Raw genomic sequence first — 17,651 nt, 5'->3', positions numbered from 1 at the left:
GGAGGACCCTGGTAGGCTACAGTCCATGGGGTCGCAAAGAGTCAGACACAACTGAGCGACTTCACTTACATATCAACAAACACATTTTCAGTCAAAAATGTAAGTTGAAAATGCATTTAATACACCTAATATACTGAAGAGCATAGCTTAGCCTGTACTGTGTGCTTAGTTGCTTAGTCATGTTCTACCCTTTGCAACCCATGGATTGTAGCCTACCCAGGCTCCTCTGGCCATGGGGATTCTCCAGTCTAGAATACTAGACTAGGCTACCATGCCCTCCTCCAGGGGATCTTCCCAACCCAGGTCTCCCACATTGCAGGCAGATTCTTTACTGTCTGAACCACCAGTGAAGCCCAAGAATACTGGAGTGGGCAGCCTGACTCTTCTCCAGGGGATCTTCCCAACCCAATAATCAAACCGGGGTCTTCTACATTGTAGGCAGGAAGATTCTTTACCAGCTGAGCTACCAGAGAAGCTCTAGCTTAGCTTAGCCTATCTTAAACAGGCCCTGGACATTTACATTAGCCTCCAGTTGGGCAAAATCATTTAATACAAGGCCTATTTTACAATAAAATGTTGAACATCTCATGTAATTTATTAGCTACTGTACTGAAAGTGAAAAACAGAATGGAGAATGGTTAAATGGTACAGAATGGTCATACGTGTATCCACTGTTGACCCCTGTGGTAGCCTGGCCAACTAGGAGCTGTGTCTACTGCTGCCCAACACCCTGATACATTATTTGACTGTGTATCACCAGCCCAGGAAAAGACTGAACCAAAGTAAAATTTCCACTGAATATGTGGCCCACTTCACATCATTGTAAAGTTGAAAAATCATTAATAGCCTTTCCATACCTTCTTCTGCAGAGAAAACTGTTGTCACTGGGCTAAACGGTCCTTCACCTTTGTTATTATACACACCCACTTTAACTTCATACAGTGAAAATGGCAGGATGCTTTCATTCCTAAAGACGTATCTTGGGGTATCAGGAGATGTGACCACTGTCTGGATCCAGTTGGTTACTCCAAGAGGGCGGAAAGCAACAACATACCCAAAACCTTCACCATTCTGTAGTTCTTCAGGGACTGGCTATACAGGGAAGACATATTAAATCACACTTTCACATGAGGGCAAGGCAAAAATAAATTCAGCTATAATGCAGAGTCTTTTCTAAAAGTCATCAAATAATAATCTTCATTGTATGAAGTGGCTGGATTAAGAAAGGAGAAAAGGGACAGGGAGACAGTGAGCTGCTTTAAAATAGACACATGCCACTCTTTTATAGCCATCTAGATAACTAACTAGAATTTTCCAAAATAATTTAGATTTTTGAGCATCCTGTAGCCCCAATTTGAGTTCTGAGTAATAAAGATATATTTTCAGTTGAAATACTGCATCTCTAAATTAAATAAAAATCATCTCCTCCCTAATGTTGATCTTACAGAAAAAATTATATATGGACATGATAATTCAGTGCAAGAGTAAAATTTTAAAAAAGAAAGTAAAAACAAGGTTTTAAACTCAAAGCTGTATTTGCATCATGTCAAAAATTTCTATTGATACTCCATGATCTCTTGACTTCTTATTTCTCCATCAACATCTTCAAAAAATAAAGACAACTTTAGAGCCTTCTGGCTTTGTTAGTTAACATTTTTCCTAATTATGACATAAAGCAAGGGCTGAGAGGATGGCCAGAAAGCAGCATTGCCTAGAGCAGTGGTGTGTGCATCATCAGTGGGGGAACAGCTCCAGAGTCAACAGTCAAGACTTGACTCATCCCCAGCCAGATGACCTTGGGCAAATTATTTAGTATCTCTATGCCTTAGTGTTTTTAACCTAAAAAAAAAAAAAATGTTATGAGGATAAAATGAAAAAAAAAAGTTAAATGCAAAATGCTAGGAACAGAAAATAACACAAAGTGAATATTTAAAAATATGAGCCAGTATTAATAGTTCTAACACCATCAATAGCACCACCAGCATCACCCAGGAAGCCATGGCTGTGGGAAGACCATCACCCTAAGGGGGCAGACGCTGCCCAGACACTTACATCCCAGGTGATCACCAGTTCAGACCGGCTCCCACCTCCTCCACTGACTTCTGAAGGAGGCACTTCTGGCACTACACAGGTTAGAGAGAAGAAATGAAACCCTACTCATATTTGGTAATATTTATCTGAAGGAAGACTCAACATTGTTTACTTTTAATCTGAATAATTCTACAATTGGCATATTACGTGTGTGTGCATGCGCATATATACATGCAATATGTATGTGTGTATATCTAAATAGATTTATCTTTTGGAGAGATAATCACATGATTTACATTTGCATAAAATTAGTAAAGATTCAAATATTTCAAACAGTAAGAAAAAATTACTCAGTATGAAGGTTAATAAAATGAGAAAAAGCGTTTCATGAGGGATTATGATAAATCAATCCAGCATGGAAATTTTTTTCTGCAAGTGTCAAAGTTACTTCTTTTTAATTGAAATATAGTTGGTTAACAATGTTTTAGGTGTACAGCAAAGTGATTCAGTTATAGACATATATACATACATATGTACACACATATATATATATTTTCAGATTCTTTTCCCTTATAGTTATCGCAAGATACTGAATACAGTTCCCTGTATACAGTAGGTCCTTGTTGCTTATCTATTTTATATATAGTAGTGGGTATCTGTTAATCCCAAATTGCTAATTTATTCTGCCCCTTTCCTTCTCCCTTAGGGAACATTTCTTTTCTATGTCTGTGAATCTATTTCTGTTTTATAAATCAGTTCATTTGTACCATGTTTTTAGAGTCCACATATAAGTAATATCATATGATAATTTGCCTTTCTTTCTGCCTTAATTTTACTTGGTATGATAATCTCTAGGCCTATCCATGTAAGCATGAACATTTAGCTTGTGACTACTCTAAGCAAAGATAGAGTTCTCAGAACACCGGCTTTTTATAAAAATGACTCACACTGAAATCTTCAAATCCTGTTCTTTTATGAATCTCACACAGGCATTAGATTTCTCACTAACAGAAATTTACGTTTTATAAATCTCACGACACACCTAGAGCATAAGATACCTAAAGGTAGGTCCTTGTTGTGTTCACAACTGTACCCACTGTACCTAGAAAGTGTTCAGCACACCGCAGATACTTTCTAACCATATTTCTGTGAATAAATGAACAGAGTCTCAAGACGGATGTGACTCCCCAGTTTCTCATAATCCCAGGCACAAACATTCTATGCATTGTCCTAAGTGGAAAAGCATCATTAAAATTACTCAAATATATTCCGTGACTTCCATCTTGGCTTTGTTCCAAAGTGATACATCGGCTGTATTTCAAACATAATTTTAGTCTTAACACTACAGATTCTGAAAAGGAAAGTCTTAAATCCTGTCTGATGCCTCAACAACGTGATACCATACACACTTTCTGCTCTGCGGTTTCAATGTTAGGCTGTTTTTAGCATTACCAAGGGGTCTTAGGGTTAATATTAATAGTTACCCCTCATGAAAATTTTAAAAATAATTCTCTCTTAATTTAATACTCAAGAAGCCAAAATGTACCTATTCATCAATCACTTAAGCTCATTCACTGAGCTTGGAGGGCAGAATGAAATTTCCTAGCAGCTGATCTCCCAAAAGTCATTATCCTACCAATTTGTCAATGCTTGTTATAAATGAAAACAGCACTTCCCCTGTTAACAGGGTGACGATCTCAGATAGTAATTATAACCTTAAGTGACAAAAACATAGTCACTCTACATGCCCTAATGAAGGCTGGCGCTGGACTGAACTCTTGCAAATGTCACACTACATCAGATTCACTTGCACGTGTGTCTTTTGACAAACGCCATATGGCCAGTTTGCCGTGAGATAGGTCAGATAATTGCAACGAGGCATTACTGAGGCTGAACCCCTGCTGGCCTGGGGATCAAGGGCAAGAGAAGTGGAAACACACACCGAGGAAGACCTATGAAGCCAAGACTCAGAAAACAAAAACACTAACCTGCCTCTTCAGTTCTTACTTTTTCTGAGGGTAAACTGGGTTCTCCACCTCCGATTTTGTTACTGGCTACAACCCGAAATTCGTACTCCACCCATGGATTTAACTCGACTACCGTAGCTGTGTGTGTTTTCCCATCAATGACCTCAGGCACTACAAAGGAATATTTCAGAGAGGTAAACGTTTGCGCATCTCAGGGTTGATCTGAAATCCATTCATTTGTACCAGTGGCATCTGCCTCACCCCCTTTACCTGTTGTGGCCGTTTGCCAACCCACGGAGAAGGGAGTCCTCGCCTGGACAGAATAGGCTATAACTGGGCTGTGGTTGTCTGTACCTTCTTTCCAAGAGAGCTGGGCTGTTGTGTCTGTAATTTCATCTACCTTCACACTCTCTGGTGGCCCAGGTGAACCTATGGAAGGCAAAAATGCAAAGAACAGTTCAGTTCAGTCACTCAGCCACGTCTGACTCTAGTTAGCAATTCCATAAACCAAAGTGAAGAACCTGCCTCCTGACACATGACACCTCATGACACTCCAGTGGATCCCGATTTCAAAAGCACTTATGGAAAAAGGAAATTTCCCTGGCAATAAAACAACCATTTTCTTTCTTTTGCATTCCTGTTGTTAGATATTTAATCTGGATTTGGAGCCATGAATTGCAAAGGCATAATACTCCACGACTGCAAATGACATCTGCTTTTTTGAGTCCTCTGTTTGGCAGGATTCCTGTGCCTTTCCAAATTCAATAACCTTCACTTTTGTGTGAAGCCTTTTTTTTTTTTTTTTTTTAAACCTCCTGGGACATCTCTGTGGTTTCCAGTTTGTTATCTAGAGCTGTTTTATTCTACAATGCACTCTGGGTCATTTTTCAGCCCAGTAGCAAATCAGTACTTTGGACAGTAGCTCAGATTGGCAAATTTTCTCAGGCATTCTGGATGATCCTGGTTTTTTGGAAGTACACACACATACACTCTATCACTATTCTCTTTCACATTAAACACCATCACTGAATTAATGACATGTTCAAAAACACATCAGCTTGGCAGCAGCTGTGGAATGCTTATTACTGTGAGAGCTATTGGAATGACAGAATTGAGATTTTTATTTCTTTGAATTAGCATCAGTCCTCATTGGTACATCTTCTGGTCTGTTTGGGTGGGATGGGGATCAAATCAATATTATATTTGCATGCTCATATTGCTATCTCTGGAGGAGGAAATGGCAACCCACTCCAGTATTCTTGCTTAGAGAATCTTGTGGACAGAGGAGCCTGGTGGGCTGCCGTCCATAGGGTTGCATAGAGTTGGACACGACTGAAGCAACTTAGCATAGCATTGCTATCTCATCATGGTTTTTTCTTCAGCAAGGAAGGCTCAGTTAACATGTTTAAAAACAAAACAAAACAAAACACTGAGCCATTAATGCTTACCTCTTACTATGAGGTCAGCGGCAGATGAAACGCTGTCCACCCCTGTCTGCACCATACAAACATATTTTCCACTGTGCTTCAACTGAATGTTTCTGATCATTAAATCACCTGATGAACTCTGTTGGAAGACACAGGTAATGAACATATTATTATTCAGAAAACACAGAGAACCTTAAAGGCCATATTCAACAACACCATTGGGACAAAACCCTATTTAGAGAGAAGACCTAGGTGGTTACAAAACAGAAGATTGCTCCAATGGAAAGTATGGAAATAAAAACTAGCTAAAAACCATACATGACTACAGACATAGGTTTCTGTAGCTAAATAAATGACAAGCTTTCCCCTGAGCATTTATGGTTTCACAGATAAATAAGGGCAGAGATTACAGTCTCAGAGTCTATTTACTTCCACTAGGGTGACACTTCTTTTTATATCCACTGCTCGGTACCAGCTCAACTCTTTTCTCTTGTTCCAGCCTCTCTGCAATGATCTGCCTGAGAAGAAGAGGGAAGCATTTAGGTATCTGGTGGGAGATAAATGCAGCACGACAAGGGGATTACCACGGTTGAGACACTTTTCTGAGCTCTTTGAAGCTTAAAAAGCGTAATGCTGTTTAATTCTTTTGCTACAGAATTTAGGGACAGTCAGTATGAACCCCTCAGTAAGAAGAAATTAAACACTTTAAACCAAAAAATAATAGCTGCCCATAAAGACACTGGCTGGCGTTTCCCAGTGCCAATTAATGAAGCAAATGTATTTCTAAAAGCTCAACTTCAAATAGTCTTCATTTTAAAAGAATGTAAAATCATGTTCATAAAATGACTAACTGCAGGCCAGTTTCATGCATTAGTAAAAGTATGGATTGAAATAAAATGATTTGGAAAGCAAAGCCTTTTGAAAAGGATCACTTACTCGGAAAATCTCTAAACTGTACAGATAAGGAAGCGATGAGTCGTTTGTCTTATACATTAAAAGGATAATTTTACATTTGGGTTTCCCTAGTATTTGTTGAAAGATGGATTCCACTATCTTGTTTTTAGGTAATTTCCCAGATCTTCTCTAGGGTGATTTCTTAAATATTGCTTCAAATCCTTAGGACTCTGAATGGTCTATACATTCTCTGATGGTTTGGACAGTATGGCTTTAGCATGATTTTCTTGAGTACTGGGAATAGACAGATGTGAGGTGATTGATGGCTGTAATTAAATAATAATCCAGAAACTGTTAAGTTTGCACATTTTACTTTCATCAAGTTAAACTTTTTCCTTTCTCTCTCTCTCTCTCTTTCTCCTCAGGGTTATTTAGAAATTTATCCCTAGGACAAAACCTTCAATGCTTGCTGACCTTTAGAAACTCTCAGGTTTTATGAGCTCCATATCCTCACAGGAGGTTGATTATCATTTCTATAGAAATCTCTTCTTTTCAGTGAAGTAAGAACTGTTAAATGATTAAATTCCATTAAGGCATTAGGGTAAGCTGTTATTATTTCCTGTGTTTATTTGCTTATTTTGAAAGCAGTTGGGTAAAAAGGGGCTGAAAGCAGGATTTTCTTTATGTCCGTAGATTCATGAATACAGTTTCTAGGCATATAAGCTGGTTTTGTTTCCTGAAGAAGTTAAAAAAAAAAAAAAGACTGAAGCTGGGTTTGTCATTTCTGTTCATTTCGGTATTGATGGGTGAAGAGAGACATAGCTTAGCTAGTTTATGTAATACCCAAACCATCTTCCTGAAGAAATATAGCTAGGCTCACGATCAAGAGAAATATAGCTTTTAATTATTTTTTACACTGAGAGTGAAAACAGAAGCAATGAACATGCAGACAAGGAACAATTGAGTTTTTCTTTCAGAACCAACATGAAATTGAGTGGATGAATACATTAATGAAACATAAAATGCAACAAAAACTAAGAAGGATCCTGTCCTTAATTTTTTTCTTTCTCAATAGACTAAATTTATATTATTCCTCTTTTAGCACTTTTTCTCTCTCACCTTATTTGTTGTCTTTTAATGAAGCAATTAAAGAGTTAATTCAGTTCAGTTCAGTTCAGTTCAGTTCAGTCACTCAGTCGTATTCGACTCTTTGCGACCCCATGAATTGCAGCACACCAGGCCTCCCTGTCCATCACCATCTCCTGGAGTTCACTCAGACTCACGTCCATCGAGTTGGTGATGCCATCCAGCCATCTCATCCTCTCTGGTTCCCTTTTCCTCCTGCCCCCAATCCCTCCCAGCATCAAAGCCTTTTCCAATGAGTCAACTCTTGGCATGAGGTGGCCGAAGTACTAGAGTTTCAGCTTTAGCATCATACTGATCTTAACAAAATTTCATTAAATGCTTGCCATATATGATTCACTTGAGGTTAGAGAAGTGCCTTATATGTAACCTCTGCTCTCTAAGATAGAAATCTAAGTCACGGTTTAATGTGTGTGTATGTATGAAAAAAGTTACGTTTACAAATTTATGGAAGCTTATTTAATAAAGGTTCAATAAATCGCATGGCACATACCATATATACACAACCTCAGAATGAAAAAGGAAAGAAATTTCCAGTCCCACCGAGGATGTGGAGCAACCGGAACTCTTATTATTACTTATGGGAGTAAATACTGGTGCAATTACTCTGGAACTCTGTTTAGAAATATCTACTAAGGCAGGATATAAGCATAATCTACAATCCGGCAGTTTCACCCCTATTACATACTTTACAGATATGTGTGCATATGCTCACCAAAGACATTTATAAGAATGTCTGTGGTAGTACTAACCATAATAGCTAAAGGATGAAAACAATCTAAAGTCCATCACAATAAAGCAGCTTAATAAGCAGTGAAATATTCATTTAACGAAATACTAATAGACCATGAAAATCAATGAACTATAACTACACAGACAATGCACAGCCAAGTCTCAACATAAATAAAAGATATAAATCAGATAGAAAAGAGTAAAATGATACTGACCTATCATATTATAAATCTGGGTTGTGACTATCTTTGGTGGGATATTTAGTACTGCAATGAAGCAATCACTAGGACTTCTGGAATAGGGGTTCCATTGCTTCTGGATTTCACTGTTATTTACCTGAATGGGTTCATTTTGTGAAAATGGCTATACATTTATAGCTTGTGTATTTGGGGGGAGAACATGATAGCTCTCAAGATGCAGTTATTCTAATGTGTAACTATGGTTCTAAAAACACCACTGTAAATAGGACCATAGTTGAAATGGTCAAAAAACATGGCTGTAATTCTAAACTTCTATTTCTTTCACAAGAATAAAATGCTTAATAATAAGAAAAATACTATTAATTAGACCATTTGATACTTTCTTATTAAAATGAAAATGACTATTCTCAGACATTAAAAAAAAGATAAAAAAGGACAAGGGAATTCCAAAAGGAAGTTTCACTTTGAACAAATCAATCTTGTCCTCATTAATTTTCACTGTCAATGGTTAAAATACATGCAATTAATTACTGATTACAATAAAGATAATAGGAGAAGAGTGTCAAAAAAATCCAAGTAGACTTAGTCTATTTGTAGTATAACAGCACTTGATAGATTATTTTGCAATATAGTCATCAGTAAAATTACATCTATTATTTGGAAATATTTAGAAACAAGCTTGTAATCCCTTGAGTGTAAACATAATTCACATAAAGAAACTTACAAACATTAATACTCTTTGAATAAATTCTTAGGAGCACAATAACTCTTTGAATAAAAATAGCTTCTACTTCAGTATCTCTTAAATTAGTGTTTTAGTCTTTCTTTCTACAGTTTTCCTAAATTCTCCTTCCCCCCACCTCAAATAGAATGGACTAGAATGAGAACAACACAGAAGCAAATCTTCATTTCCCTATCCCTATTTCCCTTGAAACATTGCCCTCAAACTGCAGCAGTATAATTTCAGTCTTTCAGAAAGCAAGTCCTTTTTCTACGCTGCTGATCATAGCATTACTTGAAAATGGAGCTTTTCAGTAATAGACGAGCCCTGTTCCTACAGGTTAAACAGGGTTTTAAGATGAGGGAGACATTTCCCTAAGTCACAAGAATTTTAGCTCTTTCTAAAAAGCACTATCTTTTTAAATATGATCATTGATTCAAAAAATATTTATTAAACAATGGCTATACTTTAGTCACTGGGGATACAATGGTGAGGGAAAAAAAACAAAAAAAAACAAACAGTCCTTATGTTCATGGAGCTTACAGCTGAAAGATGGCCATTAGTCAAACGACTACTACAAATCAATGTAAAAGTCCAGTGTAATGCAAGGTCAAAGTACGCAGACAAATCTATGAGTTTCTGGAGTCTCAATATATTGATGGTTAATATCTGCAGTAGGAACAGAAGCTATCCAGCAAAAGAGGGTTAGAAAAAATGGTCTATAAAAGAGACTTACACATATGCAGAGACTCTAAGACAGGTGAGAAAATAGTCTACTTTGAGAGTGCTAGGGGTAGGGTATGTCAGGGGGATAATCAATTTACAAATCCAAATGAATAAGCCTCCCCCCACTACCAAAAGCTCCATTTAATTTTGCTGTAGCTGATTTCAGGGTCATACTCATGTCTTAATGACAGTACATTTTTTATTATACTTGAAAAAACTCAAAGAGCTTTGCTAAGTAATTAATAATCACTTACTTATCTAATTATTTGTTCATCTAATTACATTAATTTTTCCAAGTAAAGATCATATTTACAGAATATGTTACATGTATAAACAGTAAATGGATTTATAAGCCAAACCACCTTTGAAGTAAATGCTAAGGAAAAGTCCAGAGGGCATGAGATGAATTAGAAGAGAAGTTTGTTAATTTTCCCATATATTTTCTTAGCTGATGATGGTAATGAAGTTTCTGATATAATTTAAAAACCACTCTGTATTGAAAGAAAAACACTACGTAATAACCCACACCAGGTGAAGATAAGGAAGCAGACAGCTCATCACTAAATACAGGTAAGCTCAAAGTACACTGCGAGATATACAGCATGCTAAAAGTCAAAGTATAAAATAAACCTTGGAACTTGGAAAACCTCTTGAACCCTGCAAATATAACATTAACTTTCAATAAAACAAATTTTCAGCAAAAACTAATTCCCTAGTAAGCACTCTTGATATAAATGCTGCTGCTGGGCTGCCAAGAAGCATAATTTGCCAGTTTAAGCGGGAAAAAAGGTACTTTGAAAACAATTTGGAAGGCAAGGTAGAATAGAATTTCTTCTCTTTTTAAAATCACTTTTACACAGCCTATTATTGTACAGACTCCAATATTAATCATTCATCCCAGCAACTGGGTTGTCTTCCAAGCCCTGACATTGCATGTGAATCATACACAGGAACCTTGCAACAGTGTAACCAATAGCTTACTTCTGAAACCTGAGTGGTGGTTTTATCTGTGAAGGTCCTTGACGGAATTGGTAGCAGATGTGAGTAACCTTTGTATTTCTGACCAACCAAATTAAGTCCCCCCAGTTCAGTTCAGTTCAGTCGCTCAGTGGTGTCCGACTCTTTGCGACCCCATGAATCACAGCATGCCAGGCCTCCCTGTCCATCACCAACACCTGGAGTTCACTCAGACTCACGTCCATTGAGTCCGTGATGCCATCCAGCCATCTCACTCTCTGTCGTCCCCTTCTCCTCCTGCCCCCAATCCCTCCCAGCATCAGAGTCTTTTCCAATGAGTCAACTCTTCGCATGAGGTGGCCAAAGTACTGGAGTTTCAGCTTTAGCATCATTCCGTCCAAAGAAATCCCAGGGCTGATTTCCTTCAGAATGGATTGGTTGGATCTCCTTGCAGTCCAAGGGACTCTCAAGAGTCTTCTCCAACACCACAGTTCAAAAGCATCAGTTCTTCAGCGCTCAGCCTTCTTCACAATCCAACTCTCACATCCATACATGGCTACTGGAAAAACCATAGCCTTGACTAGACGGACCTTAGTGGGCAAAGTAATATCTCTGTTTTTGAATATGCTATCTAGGTTGGTCATTACTTTTCTTCCAAGGAGTAAGCGTCTTTTAATTTCATGGCTGCAGTCACCATCTGCAGTGATTTTGGAGCCCCCAAAAATAAAGTCTGCCACTGTTTCCACTGTTTCCCCATCTATTTCCCACACAGCCCAAATGGCTGTGACACAGCCACCTGTTTTACAGATGGACACAGCTCACCCAAGGAACAGAAATAACTGGCAACCACTGAAAGATGAAGATAGGCCCTAACACTAGAAATAGTATTAGTTTATCTGATTCATTAATAGTTTCGTCTGAAACTTTGATGCCAAGCTATCTATAGATGTCATACTTAGGGCAGTAATAAGCGATTGGTTTGCATCAAAAAACTTTTCAGTTTCTTTGGTACCAATAAACTGGAATAAATGATCCTTTATAGATTCAAAGTATTATATCTGATAGACACAGTGCCTGAAGAGCTATGGATGGAAGCTCAAGACATTGTACTGGAGGTAGTGATTAAGACCATCCTCAAGAAAAATAAATGCAAAAAAGCAAAATGGTTGTCTGAGGAGGCCTTACAAATAGCCATGAAAAGAGGAGAAGCAAAAGGCAGAGGAGAAAAGGAAAGATATGCCCATCTGAATGCAGAGTTCCAACCAATAGCAAGGAGAGATAAGAAAGCCTTCCTCAGTGATCAATGCAAAGAAATGGAGGAAAACAATAGAATGGGAAAGACTAGAGATCTCTTCATGAAAATTAGAGATACCAAAGGAACTTTTCAAGCAAAAATGGGCTCGATAAAGGACAGAAATGGTATGGACCTAACAGAAACAGTAGATATTAAGAAGAGGTGGCGAGAATACACAGAAGAACAGTACTAAAAAGGTCTTCATGACCCAGATAATCATGATGGTGTGATCATTCACCTAGAGTCAGACTTAGAATATGAAGTCAAGTGGGGCTTAGGAATCATCACTACGAACAAAGCTAGTGGAGGTGATGGAAATCCAGTTGAGCTATTTCAAATCCTGAAAGATGATGCTGTGAAAGTGCAGCACTCAATATGCCAGTAAATCTGGAAAATTCAGCAGTGGCCACAGGCCTGCAAAAGATCAGTTTTCATTCCAATCCCAAAGAAAGGCAATGCCAAAGAATCCTCAAACTATGCACAATTGCACTCATCTCACACACTAACAAAGTAATGCTCAAAATTTTCCAAGCCAGGCTTCAACAGTACGTAAACTGTGAACTCCCAGATGTTCAAGCTGGATTTAGAAAAGGCAAAAGAACCAGAGGTCAAATTGCCAACATCTGTTGGGACATTGAAAAACCAATAGAGTTCCAGAAAAACATCTATTTCTGCTTTATTGACTATACCAAAGCCTTTGACTGTGTGGATCAAAACAAACTGTGGAAAATTCTTAATGAAATGGGAATACCAGACTATCTTATCTGCCTCCTGAGAAACCTGGATGCAGGTCAAGAAGCAACAGTTAGAACTGGGCATGGGAAAACAGACTGGTTCCAAATTTGAAAGGAGTATGTCAAGGCTGTATATTGTGACCCTGCTTATTTAACTTAAATGCAGAGTACATCATGAGAAATGTTGGACTGGATGAAGCGCAAGCTGGAATCAAGATTGCCGGCAGACATATCAATAACCTCAGACATGCAGATGACACCACCCTATGGCAGAAAGTGAAGAAGAGCTATAGAGCCTCTTGATGAAAGTGAAAGAGGAGAGTGAAAAAGGTGGCTTAAAAGCCAGCATTCAGAAAACTAAGATCATGGCATCTGGTCCCATCACTTCATTGCAAATAAATGGGGAAACAGTGGAAACATTGACAGACTGGGCTCCAAAATCAGTGCAGATGGTGACTGCAGCCATGAAATTAAAAGATGCTTGCTCCTTGGAAGAAAAGTTATGACCAACCTAGACAGCATATTAAAAAGTAGAGACATTATTTTGGCAACAATGGTCTATCTAGTCAAAATTATGTTTTTCCAGTAGTCATCCATGGATGTGAGAGCTGGACTACAAAGAAAGCTGAGCACCAAAGAATTGATACTTTTGAACTATGGTGTTGGAGAAGACTCTTGAGAGTCCCTTGGACTGCAAATAGATCAACCAGTCCATCCTAAAGGAAATCAGTCCTGAATATTCATTGGAGGGATTGATGTTGAAGCTGAAATTCCAGTACTTTGGCCATGACCACCTGATGCAAAGAACTGACTCATTTGAAAAGACCCTGATGCTGGGAAAGATTGAAGGAGAGAAGAGAAAGGGATGACAGAGGATGAGATGGTTGGATGGCATCACCAACTCAATGGACATGAGTTTGACTAAACCCAAAAGTAAACTTTTGAGTGTAAGTTTGGCGATAGACAGAGAGGCCTGGCATGCTGCAGTCCATGGGGAAACAAAGAGTTGGACACGACTGACCGACTGAACTGAACTGATCCTTTACAGGATTTAGATATCAGCTTCTCCTATCATAACTATTGTGAGAGCGACATACAGAAGATAAAAGCTTGGTCAAAGACCCTTCAGATACATATTTAATTGTATCCAATACACAAGTTACTTTAGAGGTATCAGCTTCTATTTCAACATCAAGCTCATATTAACGACCTGGGGATTTTTATTTTTATTTTTTTCTGGTCAGGGTAGTGTTCATGGAGTATCTTACTGGAAGCTGGTGATCTCACAATCCCTAGTGTCTGTTCTCAAAGTGATTGTTCCCTCAATGCTTCCTAAACTTCAGTCATTAGAAGGACACCTCTGCATTTTTGGTAAGCCACATCTCAGGACAAAATGCTCTATTATTTACTTGATTTTTTCCTTAAACTATTTAATTTTCTTAAACTTAAATTATATAGAAGTTAACACAGACATATGTGTACTTTTATCTAACATGGAACACTGCTGACCAAAATAATAGTTAACTGATAAAATGAAAAGGGTAGAAATGGAAAATAACACAAACAGACATGGTCCACAATAATATAAATGGACACTAGATGTACATTTTCGAAGTCTCTGAGAATGTGACCTTTGCTCTTTTAATTAAAAAAGCAGATTAACAAGAATTGGAAAATCATTCGTGACAAACCTAACACCATACTGAATTACTCTCATTGATTTAACCTAAATGATTGAAACAAAATTGAAAATAGCATAGATCTTACTCTGCTTTGTTTAATGTTGCCTATTGGGTAGCTTATCTGTGCTTTGCAAAACACTTGGCTACTCAGATCATTAAGCCAGTAGTTCTCAACACTGGTCATACAATAAATTCACCTGGACAGTCTTTATAAACATACCAGAACTCATGAAGCTATCCCAGAACAGTTAAATCAGGATGGACGAGAAATGGAGAGCTTTTAGCTAATTCTAATGATCAGCTAGTATCAAAACTCATTAAACTCCTGAGATTTCATATTCTTCGTCTTCACTCCTCCTGGAACTAAAAGGCTCAAGACAGTCACCAACATCTTCTCCCCAGGTTTAAAGCTCTACAGTCAATAAATGCATAAAATAATCATCAAGTTAGGTTGTTTACTGCTGGATTTATAAGCAGAGGTAAGTACTAAGGTACGTATTTTCATTCTGGAGGATGGGTGAGAAAGTAATATTTGTGAAACAGGCACCATACGTCAAGCACGAGGCTCATTTCCTTAACATTCGATTGCACTGATGTACTTGTCGTCATTTTAAAAACAATAGTCATTGAAACAATTCAACACAGGGATAGGTTTCTACAGAAACAGTCAGTATGAGTCACCCTAAGATTACTCTGAACTGATGTGACAATTCTGACAAAGAATGAAGGCATTTCAAGTCACAATACCTAAGAGCATATCTTGAGTAGCAATCATATCTCACAGAGCAAATGTCTTTTTCCTTTTTGTTGTTTTTACCCTGATATGAGAGGTTTAAAATATACTCGGAGTAGATCTGTCCCTTGTAGAATTATAAAGTTAGCACATAAAAAATGAAATCCACTGATACAAAGGTACAAAAAGCCACTGTTTCATGGAAACTTGAGCAAGCAATTTGTGCCAAATATCTTGCGTTCACTTCCTAGTTCCAATTACTTTTGGTGTGTAATAAATTACTCCCCAAATTTAGTGGCTTAAAAAGATGATGGTCATTTACACCACTCAACAATGTGTAATCTGAGCAGAGATCATCAGCTCATCTCAGCTGTAAACCTCATCAGCTGGGGCAGCTTGAATGGGGACAGGCAGACCAGCTTACATGACTGTTGACTGGTGTTGGCTAGTGAGTAGAAGCTCAGCCATGCTCTTAAGGTAGACCTCTCTGTCTACCTGTTTGTACTTCCTCATATTATGCTGGCTGGATTCCAAGCAAAACTGTACCAATAAAACAAGGTGGAAGTCCATGTGTTTTTATGAGCTAGCCTCAGCAATCACAGAGTTTCACTCCTATTTTTTCTTTATCGGTTAAGGCAGCCACAAAGGTCTACCTGGGTTTAAGAGGAGAGGCATTCATTTCACCACTTGATGAGAACCAGTGTCAAAGTCTTAGTGAAAGAAGAGCAAGTTGGGCAACGTGTGCTTGTGTAGCCATTTTTGGAAAACACCATGAGCCACGTCCCTTCAGATCCATTCTGTAGCTGCCATACTGCCTCTTTGGACGGTAGGTGACCTCCAAAGACTATACAAAATGGTCCTCTTACTTTCTGTCTTTTCCTTGGCTTCCTCCCATCAGCAGTTCTGAGAGAGGGAGAATGGTGAGTTTGTAGTCTTTGTATATCGAAATTCATCCTTGCAGGGTTGTTTTAAGCTGTCTGTGCCAAGAAACCAAAATAGATGTAAAAACTCCAACAACCCTGATCTAGATGTCCTTTCATGTCAGTAGCCTGTGTGATAAGCCAGAGAAAAGATGCCTACAGTCAGAGAGAATAAAATTTTACTCTCTCCTAGGAGAGTTGTTCACAAAGTGATCATGCTAGCTTTATTACGACTTCAGACCGAAATATTCCAACAGTTTTCCTGATACTCCAGAAATATAGGTTTTTAAAATCTCAAAGTGAAAGAAAAGTGAAAATGAAGGCGCTCAGTCGTGTCTGACTCTTTGCAGTCCCATGGACTGTAGCCTACCATGCTCCTCCATCCATAGGATTTTTCAGGCAAGAGCACTGGAGTGGGTTGTCATTTCCTTCTCCAAAATCTCAAAGTCTTATTTAAAAATATGACAAAAAGATGAGAGACTAAGAGAGTCAATTCCTAGGTAGGTTGATAAAAGTCCAGGGTCCCCAAGGAGGTCTCAAGGAGGAGGAAAGGACAAACGTCTTTTTTTTTTCTCTACATTCCTTAGTCTTAGTCACATAAACATCTTAAAATGTTACATAGTCACATAAAATGTTTTCCATAACTGATGATTATGCAACAAACAACTCCATTTAAACTCTGTACTAAGGATTATATAACAACAATATATCTTGCTTGAGGACAGTTTCTCCTTCTTGAAAACCTTCTGACTAATCCTGTTATCTTAAAATGTATATTATGGGAGTGGGTCTAGTAAGATCATTACAACCTTGAGACATTCTTTTGATCTATTATAATAACCAATTAAAAAGTATACAACACCCTTGCTAACACTAGTGAGGGGGGGGCTTTCCATCTCCCTTTTGATGTCTATGTCAGAAGCTTTCTCTGCCCCTTTTCTTACTTTAATAAAACTCTGCTACACAAAAGCTCTTGAGTGATCCCAAAGCTAAATCTTCTTCTTTGGAGATCATGAATCCAACATCATTCACTGTAAGCTATCAAAGACAGAAGGTTGGACGTCAAATATTATCATTAGACTATTTTTCCAGTAAAAAGCATCATCTAAAATTTTGAAGTCAGTATTAATAAATGCTTTTCAAAATTAGAGTATTTACTGTAATAAAAAATAGCTAAAATTCCCGGGTTTTGTGTCTAAAATTTTCAGTTGCCCCAAATGAGCCATTTATTCTTCACTTTCTTTTTCATGTCCAGATCAACTATATGGTATAATTAAATATTATGCCTTGTAAAGTAGAGTAATTTTCTTTCTGAAATTGAGACATAAAAATCCAAGCCACTATGGACAATTACAACTCAATAATAAAAAATCAAATAACCTAATTACAAAACAGACCAATCACCCTGACTTCTGATTTTCACCTGGTGTATAAACAGTTTAGCAGTCATCACTCTGTTCTGACAACAAGTAAAAAGCTAAGCAACTCCT

The 17,651-nt window shown here is 37.9% G+C and overlaps 1 protein-coding gene across 1 annotated transcript in view; it reads right to left on the bottom strand.

Annotated features, from left to right (window-relative positions):
- CNTN3 (contactin 3) overlaps window positions 1–17,651 on the bottom strand; it is a 258,496-nt gene that overhangs the window by 39,552 nt on the left and 201,293 nt on the right. Inside the window, exons 12-16 of the mRNA XM_068983112.1 lie at window positions 5,447–5,564; window positions 4,269–4,427; window positions 4,020–4,169; window positions 2,053–2,123; window positions 858–1,092 (exon numbers count right to left, since the gene is read on the bottom strand). Coding sequence (XP_068839213.1) covers window positions 858–1,092; window positions 2,053–2,123; window positions 4,020–4,169; window positions 4,269–4,427; window positions 5,447–5,564 — 733 coding nt within the window. The remainder of the gene's footprint in view (window positions 1–857; window positions 1,093–2,052; window positions 2,124–4,019; window positions 4,170–4,268; window positions 4,428–5,446; window positions 5,565–17,651) is intronic.

Source organism: Capricornis sumatraensis, chromosome 10 (genome assembly GCF_032405125.1).
Source record: "Capricornis sumatraensis isolate serow.1 chromosome 10, serow.2, whole genome shotgun sequence".
NCBI lineage: Eukaryota > Metazoa > Chordata > Mammalia > Artiodactyla > Bovidae > Capricornis > Capricornis sumatraensis.
Note: the sequence above shows the minus strand (reverse complement) of the source record. Positions and strands in the feature narration are given on the sequence as shown.